The following is a 21,746-nucleotide window of genomic DNA, read 5'->3' on the forward strand; positions in this document are numbered from 1 at the left end:
CATGCAAAAGAATGGACATTCATATAAAAATAAAAGTGACATTAAGAAGAGGGAGGTTTTACACAACATTGCACAGTGACAGCGATAGGAAGAAGGAGAAATGCTCCTTTAATGTTAACTCCTTTGGTGCCAAAGCGGCCTGTTATGCAATTTGCTGACAGCCCACCCAGTAGTGAAGGGGTCAGTTGGCTGTTAGTTACATCTTTGTTTGGCAGCTACATTATAAACATACATTTTGCATATAAACATATTTAGACACATGGTATAAGACAGGTGGGCAACTCCAATCCTCAAGGGCCACCAGCAGGCCAGGTTTTCAAGATATCCCTGCTTCAGCACAGGTGGCTCGGTGAACGACTGAGCAAACTGATTCAGCTGTGCTGAAGAAGAGATATCCTGAAAACCTGACCTGTTGGTGGCCCTTAAGGGCTGGAGTTGGCCACTCCTGTTATATGCTATACGTGTGTGTAACACAGTGTTTATATACATATTTATTTTTTTACATTTAGTGGTTTAAAAGTAATATTTCGGTAAACCAACATGGGACATGGCTTTTAAAAAAAAAAAATTATTATTATTAAATCTTGGCTACTCTTGTCACACCCTCATTCATTGCATCTTTTTTTTGACAGATAAGTCATTAAAATACTTTGCTGCCCTGAATATGTTAAAGCGGTCACACCCGTTAGCTTATTTCCTGCTGGTGGTAGGTGAGCGGTACACCACTGCAACAAACTTTCTCCTTCACACAATACACACACGCATCATTTGAATGACCCATTCTGAGATCCTCACAATATACTTCCGAAAACAGCTGCAGACATTGCTCTGTATCACAGAAACTGCCGGACTTGCCACTGAAGAAATTCTCTAGGAATTCTTAGCCTCAAACATAGCACGAATGCCCGAGGCACTGACATTTGTGAGAAATACACCCACTGGCACCGTTTCAAGTTGTGTGAGAGGCAACTTATTTAAATAGTCTTAAAAGTTTTTTAGATTACATGGAGCAATGTTCCTGACTGTGCGGGCTTTGTAAAGCCTCTCAGCCTCACCCCTACAAAACAGCATTTTCATGCCAAGTATTGCAAAGGATTGCAGACTGCAGCGCACAAAGAATATATTCCAAGGCTAAAGTAGCAGAGAGCAGAAACTGGGGTGGCGATTAGTACTTGTAAAGGTGGATGAGTAGGGTCATTGCTGCTGTATCATTTTTTGCACAAGGTATTTTTCATTTAGACCTGTTCTTCCCCCCCACAGCCCCCCTTCCTTAAAGTAAGGGGAAGGAGCACAGGTCTAACCCCAAAATACACCAAGAATATGTTGTTTTGTTTAGCAGGATAAAATCCTTTTTCTTGTGACATTGTATTGGGTTAGGGGAGTACTTACTATACATGATTTGGAGTTCCTTAAAGCAGTAGCCCCATACCACCTCCCCTCCCTCCTCAATCCTTCTGGTGTCCTCCTTTTTTATTACCTGGATTAGAAGGAGGGGTTCCCCAGAGCTGAGAGATGCTAATTTCAGCTCCGGAGCCCCCCTTTTTCCTGCAAAACTTTCACCGGTACTTAGTGGTGTTTACATCCCTTGCGTAGTGCGGGCCAATAAGATGTCACGACGGAGGACTTTGTGGCTTCCTATTGGCCCGTGTGATGCTGAAAGGAAATAAACGGTCATTTGGTTTTCCCTGGAGAGGACCGCAATGTGATCCTACCTTCACTGGTAAATATCTCAGGACTCGGGGGTCTTCAGAGCTGCAAATAGAGCATTTCAGCTCCGGAAAAGGTGTATTTATTTTATAAAAATGTGTTGTAAATAAAATCCTACATGGGGAACTGCTGCTTTAATATTACAGGATTACAAATATGTGCTGTAATGCATCAAATAGTTACCCTACAGAACTTGTACGTAACCCCTTCAGTACTATTGGACTTTGCTACACACATCTCTGTGACTTGGGCTTTTTTACAGTGTCCTGGGACTAACAGCACATCACTTTACAAGACCCTTGGTACTAAAGGAGTTAAAATGAGTGGCCTGCCAGTAATGTGCCAGGGGGCCTTTTAATCTGTGTGACAGATTAAGGGGATTTAAATCAGCTATGCAGATAAGATAAAAGAAAGAAATAGTGTGGGGTAAAGGCTCCCTATTTGAAGTAGGACCCAGTCGGCAGCATTTTCAGGCAGGTGAAACTGTTTGGATACTTTCCCAAGATCACCGGGTTTCCGTCCATTCTGATCTCGTCCATTTTGGTCCGAACGTAAAGCGTGTTGTTAGATTTGCAGAATGTATCGTCTGTGATGGAAGTTATATTGTTGGACTGAAAAATAGAAATGGTTTCTTCGTTAGCAAGCGTTTTGCGACGCAAAGTCATATGCTGAGGCATATCAGACAATCTTTTGGTGCGCCCTTATTACTTAAAAAATATATATATAATGCTACTGAGAGTATTTAAAGTTTTTCAAATAGCAAATGTGTATATTTGACAAAGAACTTGGAAAATGTTGATATTTATTTTGTAACCATGCAAAAACGATATGTTTATGTAAGGCCGCGATTATAGTGATCGTGCGCGCACGGGCGACGTCACGCGGGCCTGTCGCTCGTGCGAAACATGCACTAAGGCTGGAGGCGATGGGTAGGCGTTTGGGGGACACGTCACCAGACTGGTTCGCCCTCATTGGCTGAATCGCTCACGTGACGCGGCTTCGGTCGCTCTGCAGCCCGTGCGCACTATGGGCGGCCTCATTGAGCAACACACATTTGTACTCGCGGTGTGCGCGCACGTGGCCACCATAATCGCGGCCTAAGGGTACAAGCCCCCTCAGGGCAGATTTGCTGTAGTATATTCTCTGTATCCACCTCACAGAGCGCTCTCCGATTTAATGTAGCTTGAAAACCATATTAAAAACATGTCAACAGATAGCTAATATATAACAAAGATAGTACTGAAGATTCACTTTCTGCATCTTTCTTTCAACAGCTCCAATCCTTCCACTGCAGGTTTGCTCCTTCTTGTCAACTATTTGTCCTTCAGTGCCTATCAATATTCTCATCCTTTCTCAAGTCCATATTCTCACATGCAGTTATACTGAGCTAAACCTTAGGCTTTGTATATTTACTAATGTAACCTTCTTTTTTTTCATATTGACATAAAATTAACCAATTGGCACAAGTTTAGTTAGCAAAGAAGGGTGGGTAGGCGTGTGGGCCCTTTCATCTATGTAGTAACAAAGGAGAGCGAGGGAGTAGGTGGTATGAGTATGATGCCCTTAATTGGACCAACAAGTAGTTGATATGTTACAAGCTTTCCAACCTCTCGGTGTCCTTCATCGAGACCTAACTCAGGGGTGTGCAAACTGGGGGGCGCGAGATTTTCGGAGGGGGCGCTCTTCCCCAAAGCATTTGCATTAAATGCCGGGGGAGCTCATGAGGCCTCTGTAAGTTCCCTTACCATGTCTCCGACGGCTTCGGGCGCCAAGTCGCTTTGGCAACGCGGCGTCAAATGACGCAGCGGGGTGATGTCGCGTTGCCATGGCGACGTTACATGACCCCACTGCGTCATTTGACGCCGGAGACAAGGTAACGGGGGTGAGTGGGGGGGGGGGAAGAGCAGGCAGGGGGGCGCAGGGGAAAAAGTTTGCGCACCCATGGCCTAACCTACTGAGAGGTTTGAAAGCTTGTAACATATCAACTACTTGTTGCTCAAATAAAGGGTATCATACTCATACCACCTACTCCCTCTCCCTTCTTTGTTACTACGTTTAGTTAGGAATTTATTCTGTACTAACGCGTGCATTTTTTTTGCAATATGATTGCGCGGGAACTGAAAAAGACATTTGGTAACCTGTAGGTGAAGTACACGTAGCGTCTCTGGCAGATACTGTGGCACACTCTCCAACTCATTGTAAGCCAAGTAGAGGTAGGCTAGATTGGTCAATTTCTGTGGGAATGAAAGCGAGATTTAAGCAACATTTGTTCAATCTAAAGCATGTGCTAAAATACAGTTTGTAGGGTTGAAGATAATGGTTGAGTTAGGGCCAGCACGGCGCACCAACCATGCAGAGCCTTTAAAGTTGGCTGTTTAGCCCAGAAGCAATCCAAGCTTTTTGTTTTTGTTTTTATTTCCTTCATTTTTAGTACAGGATTGAAGCAGGGGGTCTCCAGAGCTCAACCCCATTGATTTCAGCTCTGGGGACCCCCTGCTTCCAGAGATACTTATGTAGGGTGTGCCGGCATCTCTGCAGTTTTCAGCTTCCTTGTAACACGGGCCAATAGGAAGCCGCACCGGATGACGTCACAGCTTTCTATTGGCCCGCAGGGTCCGGGAGCTTTGAAAAGCGGCCATATAGCGAACCCTGGAGTGACTACCAGTGCCCACTATGGAGGTAAGTACCTCCGGAAGCAGGGGGTCCCTGCAGCTGAAATGAATGGGGTTCAGCTCCAGAGACCCCCTGCTTCAATCCTCTATGAAAAAAATGAAGAAAAAAAACTGCTTGGATTGCCTCTTTAATATAAAAGGTTGTGAGTCAATGGAAGTGCAATGGGACACTTTTTTATTTTAATTTGTAGTAATAACAAGGATGTTCTTTCTGTATCACAAGCAAATTGAATCTTAACATAAAGTCATTTTAGGTTTTACCTTGAAAGCATTAGCTTTGATTCCTTTGCTTTTAATTCTGTTGTTATTGACATTGAATACTGATAGTTTTGCAGGTAAAGCTGGAATCCTTAACAATTTGTTTTCAGCAAGTGAAAGCTGCTCCAGTAAAATGAGCTTCTCAAAAGCTTTGTCCTCAATCTCTTCTATCATATTTCCAGTTAGATCAATTCTCCTTAAGGTAGCTGTGTATAGAAATACAAAGATAAACGTTATTCATTTTACCAAACAATAACCCTAAATCAGTATATATCGCTGTGTACTGAATATACAGTATGTGTGTGAGTGTCTATATTTGTATTGAATACAGACATATTTTAACAGACCCAACCACTTGATGGTTATTTAGTAAATAGTAAAAATACTAAACCTTGCCTCTGAAAGCCCAGAAATTAAAATCGGGCAGGGAAATGTCTGCAAAGAATACAGCTGTGTACAGTAGTTGTCTTCTCCTGGTATATGTAATAGACAGTAACGGTAATTAAGATTCCAAGTGCCACTTACTGAAATCAGCAAAGTCTTTTGCAACGATTTTCTTGATTTTGTTAAAGCGTGCATAAAGGTACGAGGTCTCCTTAGGTAAAGGAGGCACAGACTCGATATCTGTTTCTTCACAGTAAACCGATCCACTGAGACATACACAAAGCAGACACGTGGGTAAATCTGTAATGAGAAATGGATGTGTAAGAGGTTTCACTCCTAGTACTAAACTGAATCTGTGATTAAACATTTAAAAATGGAAGTAAAAAGGGAAAACCTTTTATTTGTCAAATACAACACATTTATTATGAGCAGGAACTAAACATATTTGTCCGCCACTCTTGGAAACCTTATTTTATTTTAAACGTTAGCAATTCCCAGCAAAATAAAGATTTATTTCTAGATTAGATTCTGGGGTTGATAGTTTCTTGGCTTATATGTATGTACTCCGCTACACCGATACCTCTTTGACTCCCTTGGGCACCTTCGGATACAGTAGGCTGTACTAAGGCAGGAGTGACGGCTTTCAAACCCCCAACTCTGTTTTGCACCCATTGGGTCTGTGAAGCGTCATGTCCACAAGCCTGCTTCTGTCACACCTATTCTGAAGAAACCTTCTCTCGATCCTGCCTCCCCTTCCACCTGCAGCCAAACTTCTTATAATCGCAAGCTGGACTTTCTCTCTGTTCAAACTCTCCCCTTGATGCACTGCAGTCTGGCTTCCATCCTAACCATTCCACTGAGACCAGACAAAAGTCTGGAATGTTCTCTTCCAGGCTGAATCACAAGGGTGATTCGCTTCACTCATTCTATTGGACTTTTCTGCTGCCTTTGATACCGCAGAGAACACTTTTGATACTGACCTCTCACCTTCCCTCCAGTATCGTGTCACTGTATTTCTCTGCTTGTGCATGTCCCATCATTGTCTCAAAATGTATTTATAATTCCCCCTTTCTAACTCTACACCTGTACCCAATTTCTGACTTGCAATAAAAGATGCCACTATCCATCCGATAACCCAGAGTTAGATTCTTAGCTACTTTGTTTGACTCGTCCCAATGCTTTATTCTCACATTCAGTACCTCGCCAAATCATGTTGTTTCCACCTCCACAATATTGCCAAAATACAACATTTCCTATTTTAGCAATCCATCAACATTCTTATTCACTCATTATATCCTGACTGGATTATTGTAACCTGCTTCTCGTTGGTCTCCCTTCTGCCGTCTGTCTCCTCTCCAGTCCATGCTAATGGCTGCTGCCAGGCTCATTTACCCCACTAACCCTCGCTATCCAAATCATTACATTTTCTACCTATACCCTACAGAGTCAAATTTTCTCTGCCAAGATTTCTCTACCATTCATGATTAGACTCTACCCTACCATACATACATTCAAGCTGGACTGCTGACTGATTTCCCTGGGGCCGAGGACTAGAGTTTTGGCTGGGACGACCCCCCCCCCCCCCCACCTGTTGGCAGTCTTGTGAACACCCCCCCTCGTCACACCTCACTCCCCCGCCCCCCATGTATTTCTCCCCCCCTCTGTCTCTCACTCTTCCTAATGCTTCCTTATTCACCCCCCCACACCCGTCTCTCTTCCTTCCTCACTCCCTCACTTACATCCACGCTCTCCTCTCACACTCTCCCCCGTACCCTATCACTCAAATTAACCCCCTCTCACTCAATCCTGCACCCTCAATCCCCCCTCCTCATACTCCTCCCCCTCCCCCCCCCGGCCACACACACACACAATCTCCCCCCCTCCCCCCCAACCCATACAATCCCCCCCTCCACCCACAATATACATACAATACCCCCATCCCCAAATACATACAATACCTCCATCCCCAAATGCATACAATACCCCCCCATCCCCAAATGCATGCAATACACCCCCATCCCCAAATGCATACAACACCCCCATACCCAAATACAAACAATACCGCCCTATCCCCAAATGCATACAATACCCCTCCCCAGCCACAAATGCATACAACAACCCCCATAATCCCCAAATGCATACAGCACCCCCATCCCCAAATACAAACACCCTCTCACTCCATCCCCAATACAAACGCCACCCACTTACCTTGGGGATAGTCTGTCCTCTGGTAGCCCCTGCTCTCCTCAGCTGCTGCGGGCCTCTTTCCCACAAATGGCCTCCCTCTCTCCCCCTCGCCGAGCCTCTCTCCTGCTGGTGTGTGTCGGAAATTGGGCCCGACCGGAAGTCGTCCTCAGCTTCTTGTGTGCACCAGCGGGAGAGAGAGGCCCGGCGCGTGGGAGAGAGAGGCCTGGAGTGGGAGAGAGCTGGGCCCCGGCGGCAACCAGAGGCCGGACTCAGGATTTGGGCCAGACCCAACTTACAGCACTGGCCAGGTCCCCTGCAGCCACCGGGCCCAGGATTCTTGTCCCGGCTCTCCACCCCTGTCAGTGGCCCTGCATTCAAGTTCCCTATAAAGACACTTTCTCAAGGCGGCCTATCCAACACTCTCCTGACTTACAGTATTTCTACTTCTTATTTTCTGTTTGACCTTTTTCCTAGAACCACATCATTTAAGTTCTGAAGTTGATAGCTAAACCCATGCTATTCTTACCACCTCCCACCCACAGACGGCACGCAGCCCTGCTCTACTAAGTGTGTTCTTAAAACTCGCGGGCCACAGGTCAAATGCGGGTTACAAAGGGGTCTCAAAGTGGCCCCAGGACTGTGCGTCTTCTAAATTCATTGCACTTGGGGAACAGATGTAATTTATGTATGTAAATGTATCCTAAATGATATTACCATATTCTTGTGGCCCTTCTACTCCTAATTTATTTTCTGAACCGGCCCCTTTGAGAAACCGGTTGAAAAGCCCTGGTTTAGTTTGTAAATCATGTGCCATTGAGCCACATATAATTATCAATGCACTGGGAAGTTTTCCAAGTGTTGGTGTTGGTGTTTACATGAGGTGACTGTAGTATGAATCTATGGTAACAAAATGTCACTTGAGCGCTACACTACAATGATGATTTGATGTCAGCTAAAACAAACACTTGTCGTCTTGTCTTACTTTAATAGTTTGGTATATAGAAGGACATATTCCTTACCCACGTCCTCTTCTTTAGTATCCCCAGCTGCTTTTTCTTTGTCCCTCTTAAACCTCTCCTTATTATGTACCACTATAAGTCCATTTTCCTGTTAGAATAAATAAATACAAAAATCAATTGGTTTGAACAAATTCCTAATATCAATGAATAATTGAGAGCATGTGTACCACTCAAAATGGCAAAGTTAACAAACCCGGCCTTTTAATGTCGTATCGGATTTAGGCTCTTATGGAACATGCAGGGAATCTGTTCCTGGAGCTGAAGAAGATTTGAATCCCATTAATTTTAGTGAAGCTGTTTTTTCCCAGCACAGGGAAGCAACGCCATAGTGTATTGGAGGGCTGAAGTTCAGTCCCCGAGGGCTAAAAAAAAATATGGCAGATTTTCAAGGCAATATATGCCTAAGCAAGTTGTCTTTGTGATAATGAACCCAGTTAGTACCGAAGGGTCCAGCCATCCCCGTGGCCATGACGCTCACGGACACGTCCTGATCATGTGATCGCTGTTGACCAATGACATGATCTCAACGTTGACAGAAAGGGAGGGTCCTCTGCGTCCGTGCAGTTTGCGGTTGGAGCGCTAATTGCTATCTGCCCCTAGAAAATGAGCATAGTGCCATGACATGTAATGTCCAAAGGGCACTTAACGGATTAAGGCTCGGCTCATTTAGATAGGTGTTAATTAGAGAGAAACGAAATGTATGCAGTCTTTGGAAAAGTCATCTGGGACATAAAGAATTATTTTATTATAACCATTTTGATGAAAAAGCCTGCAGCACGATACAGTATCAAAGGTGCATTCAGCTTAAATTAAACTATTACGTTCACAGGTTTATTACCTGATGTTTTAAAAGGCTTTGGTTACAATCTGGCAGGGGTTGCATGGTTTTGGGATTTGTGTGTTACCTCTCCGCTGCCTGAGGGATAAGCAATGCACTGCAGCTCAATCCATCACAAACCCCGCTGGTTGTGAAGGGTTAACGAAATTTAAGAGCGATAATCAGGAATGTTATTTTGCTGCCCTGGGGTCTAAAGGCTTTAAATCATTACGTCAAAGATTTTGCACTTATTTTAACTGCCTTACTCAGAGGACTGAAAGAGGAGCCAGCAATTGACATTATAACATTTTTTCCAGGGGCCCAGTAACATCAATATTTTCCATATGTTACGTCTGACATATAAACTGGGATGAATTGAAATCAATCTTCAGCCATTTGCTATAAGATTTCATTCTCTTGTTCTTCTATTTAATTTCAGTGCTAATCAAAAGAATTCCTCTAATATAATTATATATTATAAATATATATTTATAATAATTGATATAAAAGCTGTGCGTCGGAGCCACCATGTTTGTTTGCTCTTTCCTCTGATTTTTGCTTTATCTTGAACACATACTGCGTTGTGAAATCCTCCAGTAAATAGATCAATGTTGATGCAACAGAATTTGCTGCGGGTACTATTAAAAATGGTTACATGGTTACATAGTTACATACTAGATGAGGTTAAAAAAAGACGTGTCCAAGTTCAACCTATGCTAAATTTAGATAACAGATACTTTTATCCTATATCCTTACTTTCAGTTTATTGATCCAGAGGAAGGCAAGCAAAAAAACCCAGTGACATATCATCCAATGATATCTCATAATGGGAAAAATAAATTCCTTCCTGACTCCAAGAATTGGCAATCGAATAAATTCCTTCCTGACTCTTGGATATTGCATTTGGGGATCAACATCCTTCCCATGTTTACTTATTTGGTATATCCCTGTATACCTTTCCATTCTAAAAAGATGTCCAACCTATTTTTTTTAACAGATCTATTGTATCTGCCATCACAGTCTCCATGGGTAATGAATTCCACACTGTAAAGAACCCTTTCCTTTGTTGCTGGTGAAATTTCCTTTCCTCCAACCTTAAGGGATGCCCCCGAGTCCTTTGTACTGCCCTTGGGATGAATAGTTCTTTTGAAAGCTCTTTGTACTGTCCCCGACTATATTTGTATATAGTTATCATATCCCCTCTTAGACGCCTCTTTTCTAATGTAAATAAATCTAATTTAGCTAGCCTCTCCTCATAAGTTAGATTGTCCATCCCCTTTATTAATTTGGTGGCTCTTCTCTGCACTCTCACTAGTTCCATAATGTCTTTTCTTAGGATTGGTGCCCAAAATTGTACTCCATATTCAAGATGTGCTCTTACTAATGCTTTGTAAAGGGGAATAATTGTTTACTTCCCCTCCATCCATTGCCCGTTTGATGCAAGATAAGATCTTGTTTGCCTTTGCAGCTACTGCATGACATTGGGCACTATTGCTAAGCCTGCTGTCTACAAGCACTCCTAAATCCTTCTCCATCAAGGATTCCCCTAATTTATCCCCATTTAATTTGTATGTCGCCTATTTATTCTTGTTTCCCAAATGCATAACCTTACATTTAGCTGTATTAACCCAGACATACACACCTGCTCTCACCCATGCCTCCCTGCCATCTCTTCCCCTGTAAATGGTGTTATCCTTCTAATTTAATAGTGACTAACCTTAAAACTCGCCCCACAAATCAAGCATCCCAATATCCTGAACTCATGGTTATTCTCCCACAGTCACTCCTATCACCCATTGTGGCCAAGCCCTGCCATGTACAGCACTTATTCCCTCACCTGCTGTCTATGTAAGCATCCCATCATACCACTTAGTTTGTAAGCTCTTCTGGGCAGGGATTTCCTTTCCTATTGTATGATTTTGCTGCACTTATTGTATTATTATAATTCCCTGTACTGTATTCTTTGTGAAGCGCCGAGTACACTTTTGGCGCCATATAAATAAAGACATACAATACTATTAAACCTCATTTGCCATTTACCTGCCCAAGTTTCCTGTCTCTCCAAGTCCTTCTGGAGAGAAATTACATCCTGCTTTGAATCTACTATCTTACACAATTTGGTGTCATCAGCAAAGATGGAGACTTTGCTCTGGATGCCAACCTCAAGGTCATTAATAAACAAGTGAAAAAGCAGGGGTCCCAGTACCGATCCCTGAGGTACTCCACTCACGACTTTAGCCCAACCTGAAAAAGTTCAATTTATGACAACTCTCTGTTGTCTATCCTTCAACAAGTTTTCAATCCAGGTGCATATAATTTGCTTTATTTAGTACACCAACCCCTTGTGTGGAACCGTATTAAAAGGTTTGCAAAATCTAAGTAGACCCCATCAACTGCATTATCCTGGTCTAAATTCCTACTTACCTCCTCAAAGAAACAAATAAGGTTAGTTTGGCATGATCTATCCTTCATAAATCCATGCTGACTATTACTAATAATTTTATTTTCCATTAGGTATTCCTGAATATTATCCCGTATTAAACCTTCAAGTAGCTTCCCCACTACTGAAGTCAGGTTTACAGGTCTGTAATTCCCCGATTTTGTGATCTAGCTCCCTTTTTAAGTATAGGCACCACATCTGCTTTACGCCAATCTTGTGGTACTGAGCCTGTGGAAATGGAGTCCTTGAATATTACATGTAATGGTTTGGCTATTACTGAACGTCACTCGTTGAGAATTCTTGGATGACTGGTTGTCCTTAAGTTTCAAACTGCTTTATAGTGCTGATCATTGCAACATTGGAATTGCTTCAGCGTTCCTTTCTCCGCCCCTAACAAGAACCGTATATTCTGTGGCTTGTTATAGTATGTTTCACATGTAGGCTTTCGGGCCTAAATGTACAAATATATTAAACATAAATGAAGAAACACGTGTTGCAATTGTGAAGAAGATTTGACATGCGTTTTGCATACAATCGCTAATCGAATACATTTGCCAAATGGGACTGATTATTTAACACACATTGTAGAATTGTCATACCGTATACAGTATGTCCTTGTGTCTATTGATACCCCAGTGAGCATTGGAATGAAAGTACCCGTAAATCCAGGGAATTACTGATTTTCTGTTGAAACTATCAAATCAAAAGAAACCACTTTTGATTGTATAAATGTCATTTTTCTATTTAATCAGAACAACAAAACACTGGAATTATTATTTGAACTCACTAAGAATCCTCAGGATTCCTCTTGTAATGAATGGGTAATAGCATGCATATGTAAAAGTACCTCATTTGTTTGTGCCTCTTGTGAATTATCCTCGAAATGTTGCTTAAAGAGCTGTCCCTCGACAATACCATCAGCATCATAGTCATAGATGGTTTCTTGTTGTACAGAAGGTGCTGATTGTATGAGAGGCAGAAGCAGGATAAGTGTGCACAAAACAGGTAGTGTCTGCATTGTAGCTTCTCCCTGAAGCAAAGCCCAGGAATTCTCTCCTCCCTCTGCTTCTAAAACGTTTTGTTGGGGAAAATCCTTTCTCCGAGCCTGGAAAAAGAAATGCAATTGGTTATAACAATAGTGGAAGCCTGCAAGACTTGTTGGCAGAGATGGAACTGGCTTATAGAATTTGGGGGATAATGCTTAAATCCCTTAAAATGTGTCTGCATTTGTGGCTAGTAATAACCAGTAGGCGGAGCACCTCTGAAAATAAGGAAATAAGGTTTAAACGCAAAATACTTGCACCTAACTTTACATAACATACTGTTAATTTCCATTTCTTTGCCATTTGGAACATATGTTACTTATTTTTACGATGTAATGGAATTCTGGAAGCTTTTAAATTAATCAAAAACAATTGTTTCTGTTCTAGTTAAACTGCAAAGTAAGCAGAAGAGGCTTTTCAACAGTTGATGATTCTGAAATCTATTTGAACTATTTTATTTAGAATGCTGCTTTTTGACACATTAACCCACTTCCAGTAGAAGAGTTTTTTTTTTTTTTTTTTTAAACAAAATAATTGACATAAGTACATTTTGTATACACTAACCTTAGCTATGCGGTTCTTGAAAATATTGTTTTAAAATAGTGTCCGAAAATTTTCTTAGAGTAACTGGGGAAAATATATATTTTTTCTTTTTTAAACCTACCTTAGCTGCAGATAGCGATTTTCTTTTTCAGTCCTTTTTATATGTACATTTCTTGTGTTCACGTTAACCTCAAGTGACTGAGGAGGGAGTCTGGTACAGATGTGGATGTTTCCTAGGAGGTGGAATGGAATAGTTCCTAGATTGACAGCATGTTCCATGGTATATGGAAGGCTGTTTCAGCATTCATCCCCCAGGGTGAGAGACTGTGTCCCAGAGCAGGGGCTGCTCTCGCTCTCATACATACAACTGGCAAGTCTCACAAATACTTACAAACCTTAGGAATCCAGTTGTGTGTTAACCAAACATGTATAAACTGTGTTACCTATAAAATGAACAAAGGTAATTCATACTGTAGCTAAAATAATTTGTTTTTCACCTTCATTAATGGCTTTATTGATGAACCCCTTTGCTGCAAAGCAATGTGATGAAGATCTTTTTATCATCAAAGAGCCAGTTGAGGACATACGAAAGTAAAACATCTGTAATATAAATATTTGAAATAGATAAGGGGTGTACAACATCATGCATATTCCAGATTTGTTTGAAATGATATCCAAAATATATTCTTTTACAATGTAACTTCTGACTCAGATGAGCTTTGATTGAAGCAGCCGTTTGGGCAGAATTATATATATTTATATATGCGTGTGTGTGTGTGTGTGTGTACAGTTTATGAGATATAAGCATTAGAAATACTAAGTGTAGGTTAAATGAAGCTCACCCTAGAGCCTGGTGCGGTGTAAAGGTTACCATGGTCACCTCAGACACTCGAGATTAAGAAAAGAGCTGGAGATGCTCAGGGAGAAAGACACTAGCATTATATGGGTTACACTAGCATAGGCTTCAGTTTATGGTGAGAGAGGAATGCCTTTTATGGTTCTGTATGTGATCTCTAAAGACCTTTGACAATGCCCCAGGTGAAGTCAGTAATTTGTAGTAGCAAATGAAATTGGTGAAGACAAAAGGTGCGCTCTAGTTTTTTGGAGAGGTGCAAGTTTGATATACAAAGTGCAAACAAATCAGCATAAGGCTGTAACAATAATGTAAAGCGAACAAAATAAGGCGCAAACAAAATGTATATTTTGTGAGCAAACTCGGATGCAGCCTAAACACCTGCAGTAACCCAGACCGCAAAACACACTAAACAAACTGGTGTTCGTGGTGCAAAATGAGTGTGAATGTAACAGTGCGATATAACCGTGCAATAAACCCAGTGAATACAAATAGACACTGATATCCCGTATACTACAACTCCATGGAACATGATCCTCCGAAGTGGTTCCTCCTTGAAAAACCTGATTAAGTGGATGGCTCGAACAAAGATCCAACGTGTATATAAAAGGGGTAATATATGCACGCACAAAAAAGACAACATTTAAAAGCATTGGGGTATATAAACCATAAACATGGACATCAGGGCAAGATCCTAACACTAATGTCCAACCTCGTGGAGATGGTGGTGGGAGACGGACAGGCTTTGGAATCACCACTGATCAAACACGAGGTCCGGCACAGAAAATCCCAATCCCCGTGGAGCAGACTCTCTCAGCGATATCCAGCCAAGAATTTGCAGGGACACAAGGCAGATGAGTGGATCAATCACTATGGTATGGCAGGTGGACGGGCAGGCACCCGAATCGATACCGGCTCCGGCACAAGCTGGCAACAGTCCAAATTGCAGAAGCATTCAGTCGTCTCTCCCACCTGATCCCGGCGGGTGAGCGCATGCAGGCAGTAACACTATGTTGCGAGGTGCGCGAGTAGACCACCGGAGCACCCACGTGTGACGTCACCCCCAGCAATTGGACAGGAGGGTAGAGTAGTCTGCATGGTGGAATGTTACAAATTGGAGAAATTAACCTTAGTATCAACAGATGGTGGAAAGTAGATACATTGATAGGTCAAATTCTGCACAAACTACATCCAACGCGTTTCGTAGCGGAGCACTACTTCATCAGGGGATAGTTATGTGAAGGGGTTTAAATTGGGCACATGACTAGTTTCAAACTTTTCCCTGATGAAGGCCTCGGGCATGGTCGGCGCTGACCCGTGCTGAGGCGCGCTGCTGCTCGGCAGTGAGCCCCTGCAGCCGCAATGAGAGCGGCTTTAGCAGGGGCTCGCGCACGCTTGCGGAAGCGTGTGTCTTAAAAAATCTTTAGTTTCGGCGCTCACGGGAGCGCAGGGCCGGTCACGTGAGCGGTTCGCCCAATGAGGGCGAACCAGCTCCGTGACGTCACTGGCCCGCCCCCCAGACGCCCACGGACGGCGCACGTTCTAAGGCCAGGGAAAGCACCGCTTTCCCTCAGCCTCAGCGCGCCTCCGCACAGCTTAAGTCACTATGGACTTAGCCGAAGAAGCGCTCCGCTACGAAAAACGTTGGTTGTTGTTTGTGCATAATTTGACTTAGCAATTTATCTACTTTCTACCGTCTGTTGATACTAAGGTTACTTTTACATACTGTACCACTAAATCGAATTAATCCTACACCATGAGGGTTTTGCGCTTTTCCTTTATTTGTAGTAGCAGTCTTACATATTTCAAGCACCTCCCTTTTAACTACAAACATACAAATTTGACCTTTTTTTTTAAATGTCAGACTTTGCTTGCAAAATTAGTGTTTCAGTCACAGCAAAGTGATTCCCAGTGGGGCTGAGCAAGAGTAAAAAAAATCTATTGTTTGTTCCTGGGACGCTCTCCCTGAGTCTCCGTGAGTGTCTCTTAGCCCGTGAAGAGAGAACGCTATGCAAATCTTTACTTAGAAATCAGTGCGTGGATCCAGGGTCCTCACCATTGATCAAAGTCTCCCAGCTGTGGAACAGGGTCAAAACATGGCACCAGAATTATCAAAAGGTTTGCAAGGGGCATGGTTTGGACCGGTTTGCAAACCGTGAGATTTAAAAAAGTTAAGCCCTCTTTGCCAATTTTCAGAGCTCAAGAAAAAACAAGAGCCTGGATTCTATCCAAAGTCCGAAAGTGCTGGCACTGGTCCAGGTTTCCCGCTCAACCCTAGACAACACCCTTTTTAAAAACACTGCGTCCTAGAGCACTGTGATTTTCTAAAATCCCAATACTAGTGGGATTTGCACAAATGTCTGTTTTAAATGTCTCCATGCTGAACAGATAGCACATTGAGGAATCGTTTGTTTTAAGTTTAATCTTCCTAACTATAACAACTTTTTATTAAGAACGTAAGTTATCATCATATGATTTCTCTTCAACTTTCAGCAAATTGTTTTGGTTTCAAAAACTTCATTTTCGCAGAGTGAAAAAAATGTAAGTCAGCAGTATTTGTCAAACCACATGTTAAATATTTCAAATGTCATTTATTATTCATTGATCACGTAAACGTATCTAGTGAGGAGACTATTCCTTTATTAATGTCATTGGGTTATATTTGTTAGAGAATTGGTGACTTTAGTTTGAATTGGGAAGGAACACTTTAGCAGATGTAGGATAGAAATCGTATTCTGGAATGGCTTAATGATTAGGTAATAATGTATGTTTGGCAGCCAGAACTGGAAAATTACATTTAATAAAGGGAACCTTTCCAACTTGTACAGTACATTCTGGCCTGGTCCTAGTTAACTATTGTTTTGTCTCTCTATAATCTTATACAGGAAAAATTAAAAAGAAAAGCTGCTCTTTATCAATAATATCTTTTTTTTAAACATTTTATTTAAAACAACTTATATATGATTAAAGTATTCTGTATAATCATACAAGGATAGGTGGGGGTACAGAAGGCAGTGGTACAAGCATTTTACAGAATATCTTTTGGTAAATGCCCATATATGCCACGTATAGGGATGGGAGGGGCGTACACTGGGAGAAACATTGGGGTTGACAGGGGATCCGTGGTTCGGGAGACGGGGGGAGAGGGGTGTCGAGGTTAAATTCTACCATATTACATTAGTTCCATAATCTTATTCACAATAATGTCTAATGTCATTAGAGCAATGTCCCCTGAATTCCTGGTGTATGTGTGTATATGTGTATATGTATATATATATATATATATATATATATGTGTGTGTATGTGTATATATATATATATATATATATGTATGTATGTGTGTATGTATATATATATATATATATATATATATATATATATATATATATATATATATATTTATTATTATTATTATTTTCCAAATATTATTAGACAATACTGTTCTGTGGCTACCGAAATGCTTTAATATGTGCGAGCTTTAGAGATACACTGATTTCTTCTTCCGGCGTTGTTACAATGAATAAAGCAAGCAAGGTTTAACTTAAAAACAGTGCATCTTAGCTCATCTGCGGTGGTGAAACTCCCGGGCGGATCCGCTAAGAAATTCAACATAACAAATGGAACGAGACAAGGATGCCCCCTATCTCCCCTCCTGTTCGCCCTAACAATTGAACCTCTGGCGTCTAAAATACGAGATAACATAAATATACAGGGGGTACTAATTGGCGGAAAAAATTATAAAGTCTCGTTATTCGCAGATGATATTATCCTAACGTTAACGCAACCCCAGATCTCTCTTCCCAATCTCCACAAGGAATTAATGGAATTTGGTAAAAAATCAGGATATAAAATTAATAGTGATAAATCAGAAGCCCTCAACCTAAATTTGTCAGAGCCCGAGATGCGGACATTGAAAATAAACTTTAACTATAAGTTGAGCCCTTCATACATCAAAACCTGGGAGTACATGTATCAAGGAATTACGGCTCTCTTTACCAAAATAACTATCCAAACCTCTTTAAGAAAAATTAAAAAGCCCTGGATAATTGGGAAAGCTACCAGATCTCATGGATCGGGAGGATGATCTCCGTAAAAATGAATATACTCCCCAGATTATTATACTTTTTCCAGACACTCCCGATCCATATCCCTGGCTCTGAACTAAAGACTATCCAAAATAAAATCTTTCAATTTATCTGGCAAGGGAAGAGACCCAGGGTATCTAGGTCGGTTCTTATGGCGCCCAGGACAAAAGGAGGATTGGGGGTCCCAGACATTGCTAAATATTATCAGGCAGCCCAACTAAGACAGGCGGTCATGTGGAACTCGGACCCAGACCAGCTCTGTTGGCTAGCAATTGAATCTCACTACTCCAGAACGCCTTCTCTGCAAGCTTATCTTTGTTGCGGTGACAGGGGAACTGATATGGCGCCCAAATTCAAACTGGGAGCGATGAGACACACATGGGAAATATGGGTGAAAACCAAAACTAAATTCCAGCTCTTCTCCCTCAGTTCACAATTAACCCCATTATTCAACAATCCTAAATTCCCCCCAGGATGCGAAACTAAACAATTCGACACATTTAAATCATTAGGGATCAGGGTGGTCGCGGATCTGCTGAGCGATGGACAGTTCCTGAGTCTCCAAGAATTACGCACCAAATTGAAGGTACCTCACCTAGATACTTTCAAATTTCTCCAAATTCGACACTTCCTACAAAAAATGTCCCCAATGTTGAAATTTCCCCCTCCCACAAAATTTGAGAAACTGTGCCAAGAAGGAGCAAATCCAACCGCACACGATTATATGCTCAAGTGGACAGCGGAATTGAACATAGTTATAGACCGGGAGGACTGGGAAGACATGGGAAGACATATGGGACACAGCCTCAGGAACATCCATATGTACCACGGTGAAGGAGAATATTTACTAAATAATGTATCACTGGTATCTTACCCCAGTGAGACTAAAGCAAATCTACCTTCTGGCATCGGACCTATGCTGGAGAGGCTGTGGACATAGAGGGGACATGGCCCATATCTGGTGACTATGTCTAGAGATCCAAAAATACTGGCTTATAATACAAGATTTAATAAAAGAGATCACAGGTCTCACAATTCCTATGGATCCACTGACCTTCATACTGGGCAAACCGATAGAGGAGCTCGATCGCCCAGTATGGAAATTAATCTCCTTTATTTTGACAGCAGCAAGATGCTCGGTAGTATACTCCTGGAAGAAGACAGCGCCCCCCACAAAACAACAGGTGAAAAATAGACTTAACGAAGTAATGAGGATGGAGAAACTTACGGCTTTCCTAAAACGATCAACTGAAGGGTTCTATAAAATCTGGGAACCCTGGATAATCCAATAGTTCGAACCAGAATAAAATTCCTTGAACCATAAAAACGACAATTGCGTCGTAGGGGAGATCAGAAGAAGCGCGGCCAGACGAGGGGAGGGATGAACCCTTCCCCCCCTCCCTCCCTATCTTCCCCCCCTCTCTTTCACCATACTTTTTCTCTCTTTCTCCACACCTCATGGAACATAAAGTGGCCCTGAGTGTGCCCCCTCACCCCTAATTGAACAAGGAAAACCTATATGTATTAGGCCGGAAATGTAAAGTAACTCAATGTATGTGAAAATAACTATGCCTAATAAAAAACGTTTGAAAAAAATAAAATAAAAACAGTGCATCTTGGAATGTTATCTGTGACTGAAACCTATCCCCCCCCCCCTGTGCTGTATGCGATTTAAGACTTGGTGTTAAATAGTCCCTGAATGTTAGCGATGTGTGCGTATGTATGTAAATTTATAAAGCGCCACAGTATATACAGCACTTTACAAAAGGTGTGTGTGGAGTGGGATTGTATACCAATGGTGTGGAAATGTAAGAGGATGTTGCATTACTAAAAGTAAGCCCCGTTTCCGTCTCACCTATGTAGTAGCAGCCCCCTGGGCATTTCATGCACATGATGTGGTACATGACATTGCTGGAGGAACAGGTGAACTTTCCTCAGATTTTGAACTCCAGAGTCCTGTGTGGTATTTGTATTGTGCCCGCTGTGTGGAGCATTGCGCAAGTTTTGCATCTTGCGTCCTGGCATGGTCTTGTCCCGCATTCTCCTCACCATCATTTTCTTGAGATTGAGGTTGTCTGTATGATAATAAGGGTATTTCAGGGAAGACCTGTTGCAGTCTTGTATCTTCCTGGAGAATGGAACAAGGGGGTTGTACTGTAGTTCCCTGGCAATCTTGCGTAGGGCTTCTAGGTGACCACCAAAGGTACCCTGTCACTTGTCTCTTTCTGTCTGTACTCAAGGAGATAACGTCTTGGTATTCTGGTGGATTTGCTGATCTACAATTCTGTGGTTATATCCTCGGTTTGTGAAATCCGATCTCAAGGCTGTAATCCGCTGGCCTTGGTCGTCGGAGCATATAATAATAATAGCATGTTCTTGTATAGCGCTGCTAATTGTACGCAGCGCTTTACAGAGACATTTTGCAGGCACAGGTCCCTGCCCCGTAGAGCTTACAATCTATGCTTTTGGTGCCTGAGGCACAGGGAGATAAAGTGACTTGCCCAAGGTCACAAGGAGCCGACACCAGGAATTGAACCAGGCTCCCCTGCAGCAATCTCAGTGTCAGTCAGTGTCATTACTCACTGAGCCACTCCTTCTCCCATGTATCCGGTTGTATTGTATGGCTTGACTGTAGATGGTTGTATGCTTAGTGTGTGTTGGGTGGAAGCTGTTGTCTCTCAAACAGCTGGCTCTGTCTGTAGGTTTGCGGTATACAGAAGTCTGTAGTTGGTTGTTCTTTATAGTAAGTATGGTGTCTAGGAAATATACTTAGGCCGGGGAATGGATGAGTTGGAAATTGATGGTCGGGTGAAACGTATAGAAGTTCTCATGGAACTATAGGAGGTCCTGTTCACCAGAGGTCCAAATCAGGAGGATGTCATCGATGTACCGAAGGTATGTAAGGGGGTTTCAAGTGACAGGTGGAAAGAAAGTCACTTTCCAGTTTGCGCAGATCAGATTGGCATACTGTGGTGCCATCCGAGTGCCCATAGCGGTCCCGGTTGTCTGGAGGTATTTATTGGAGGTGTCATTTCCAAATGTGAAGTAGTTATGGGTCAGAATAAATTCGATGCATTTAGTCATTGTCTCTGTGAGTGACTCTTGCGTTCCCAGAAAGTATTTGCATGCTGAATTCCCATCTTTGTGGGGGATGTTTGTGTAAAGTGATTCTACATCTATAGTTGCTAGTAGTGTTCCTGTTGGGAGGGGGCTAATGGCATTAAGTTTGTTTAGCAGGTCGGTGGTGTCCTGGATATAGCTGGGTGTGTTCCTGACAAGTAGTTTTAGAATGCCTTCCACCCAGCCAGAAATATTCTCAGTCAGTGTGCCAGATCCAGAGATAATAGGGCGCCCAGGGTTACCCTCTTTGTGAATTTTAGGGAGCATGTAGAATGTGCCAGGTTTTGGGTTAGCTGGTATCAGTTCCAGAATTTGTTCTCTTATGTAGATCGGGAGTGTTTTAATGATCCTGTTGATAGCTACAGAATTGTACTATGAAGGGTCATGGGTTCGATTCCAGCATGGTATGATATAATTGATAAATTATTATTTTAATTTTGATTATAATTTATAATTGATAAATATTTATTTTATAATTTATAAATTATTATATAATATAAAATAATTTATAAATTATACCAGACCTGCAGAACTCCAGTCCTCAAGGGCCGCAAACAGGCCAGGTTTTCAGGATGTCCCTACCTCAGCACAGCTGACTCAATTAGTGGCTCAGTATG

The 21,746-nt window shown here is 42.1% G+C and overlaps 2 protein-coding genes across 9 annotated transcripts in view; one reads left to right on the forward strand and one right to left on the reverse strand.

Moving 5' to 3' along the window:
* The window catches only part of CENPP (centromere protein P), a 246,179-nt gene that overhangs the window by 14,243 nt on the left and 210,190 nt on the right, over window positions 1–21,746 (forward strand). The gene's annotated exons all lie outside the window — the stretch shown is intronic.
* Window positions 560–13,349, reverse strand: OGN (osteoglycin). The gene is made up of 7 exons (XM_075573809.1): window positions 13,192–13,349; window positions 12,332–12,589; window positions 8,228–8,315; window positions 5,163–5,321; window positions 4,641–4,843; window positions 3,846–3,941; window positions 560–2,318 (listed from the first exon to the last, which is right to left on the reverse strand). Exons 2-7 carry the CDS (start codon window positions 12,500–12,502, stop codon window positions 2,145–2,147), a joined length of 891 nt encoding a protein of 296 aa, XP_075429924.1. The 5' UTR covers window positions 12,503–12,589; window positions 13,192–13,349; the 3' UTR covers window positions 560–2,144.

The sequence above is a fragment of the Ascaphus truei genome, chromosome 17, assembly GCF_040206685.1.
Source record: "Ascaphus truei isolate aAscTru1 chromosome 17, aAscTru1.hap1, whole genome shotgun sequence".
Classification (NCBI taxonomy): Eukaryota; Metazoa; Chordata; class Amphibia; order Anura; family Ascaphidae; genus Ascaphus; species Ascaphus truei.

Excerpts from the sequence above, each read along its gene's own strand:
- OGN (XM_075573809.1), bottom strand. The coding sequence starts at position 12,502 with ATGCAGACACTACCTGTTTTGTGCACACTTATCCTGCTTCTGCCTCTC. Across the intron at positions 4,844-5,162 it reads AAAAGACTTTGCTGATTTCA|CTACCTTAAGGAGAATTGAT; the intron begins GTAAGTGGCACT and ends TTCTATACACAG. Across the intron at positions 3,942-4,640 it reads TCAAAGCTAATGCTTTCAAG|AAATTGACCAATCTAGCCTA; the intron begins GTAAAACCTAAA and ends TCATTCCCACAG.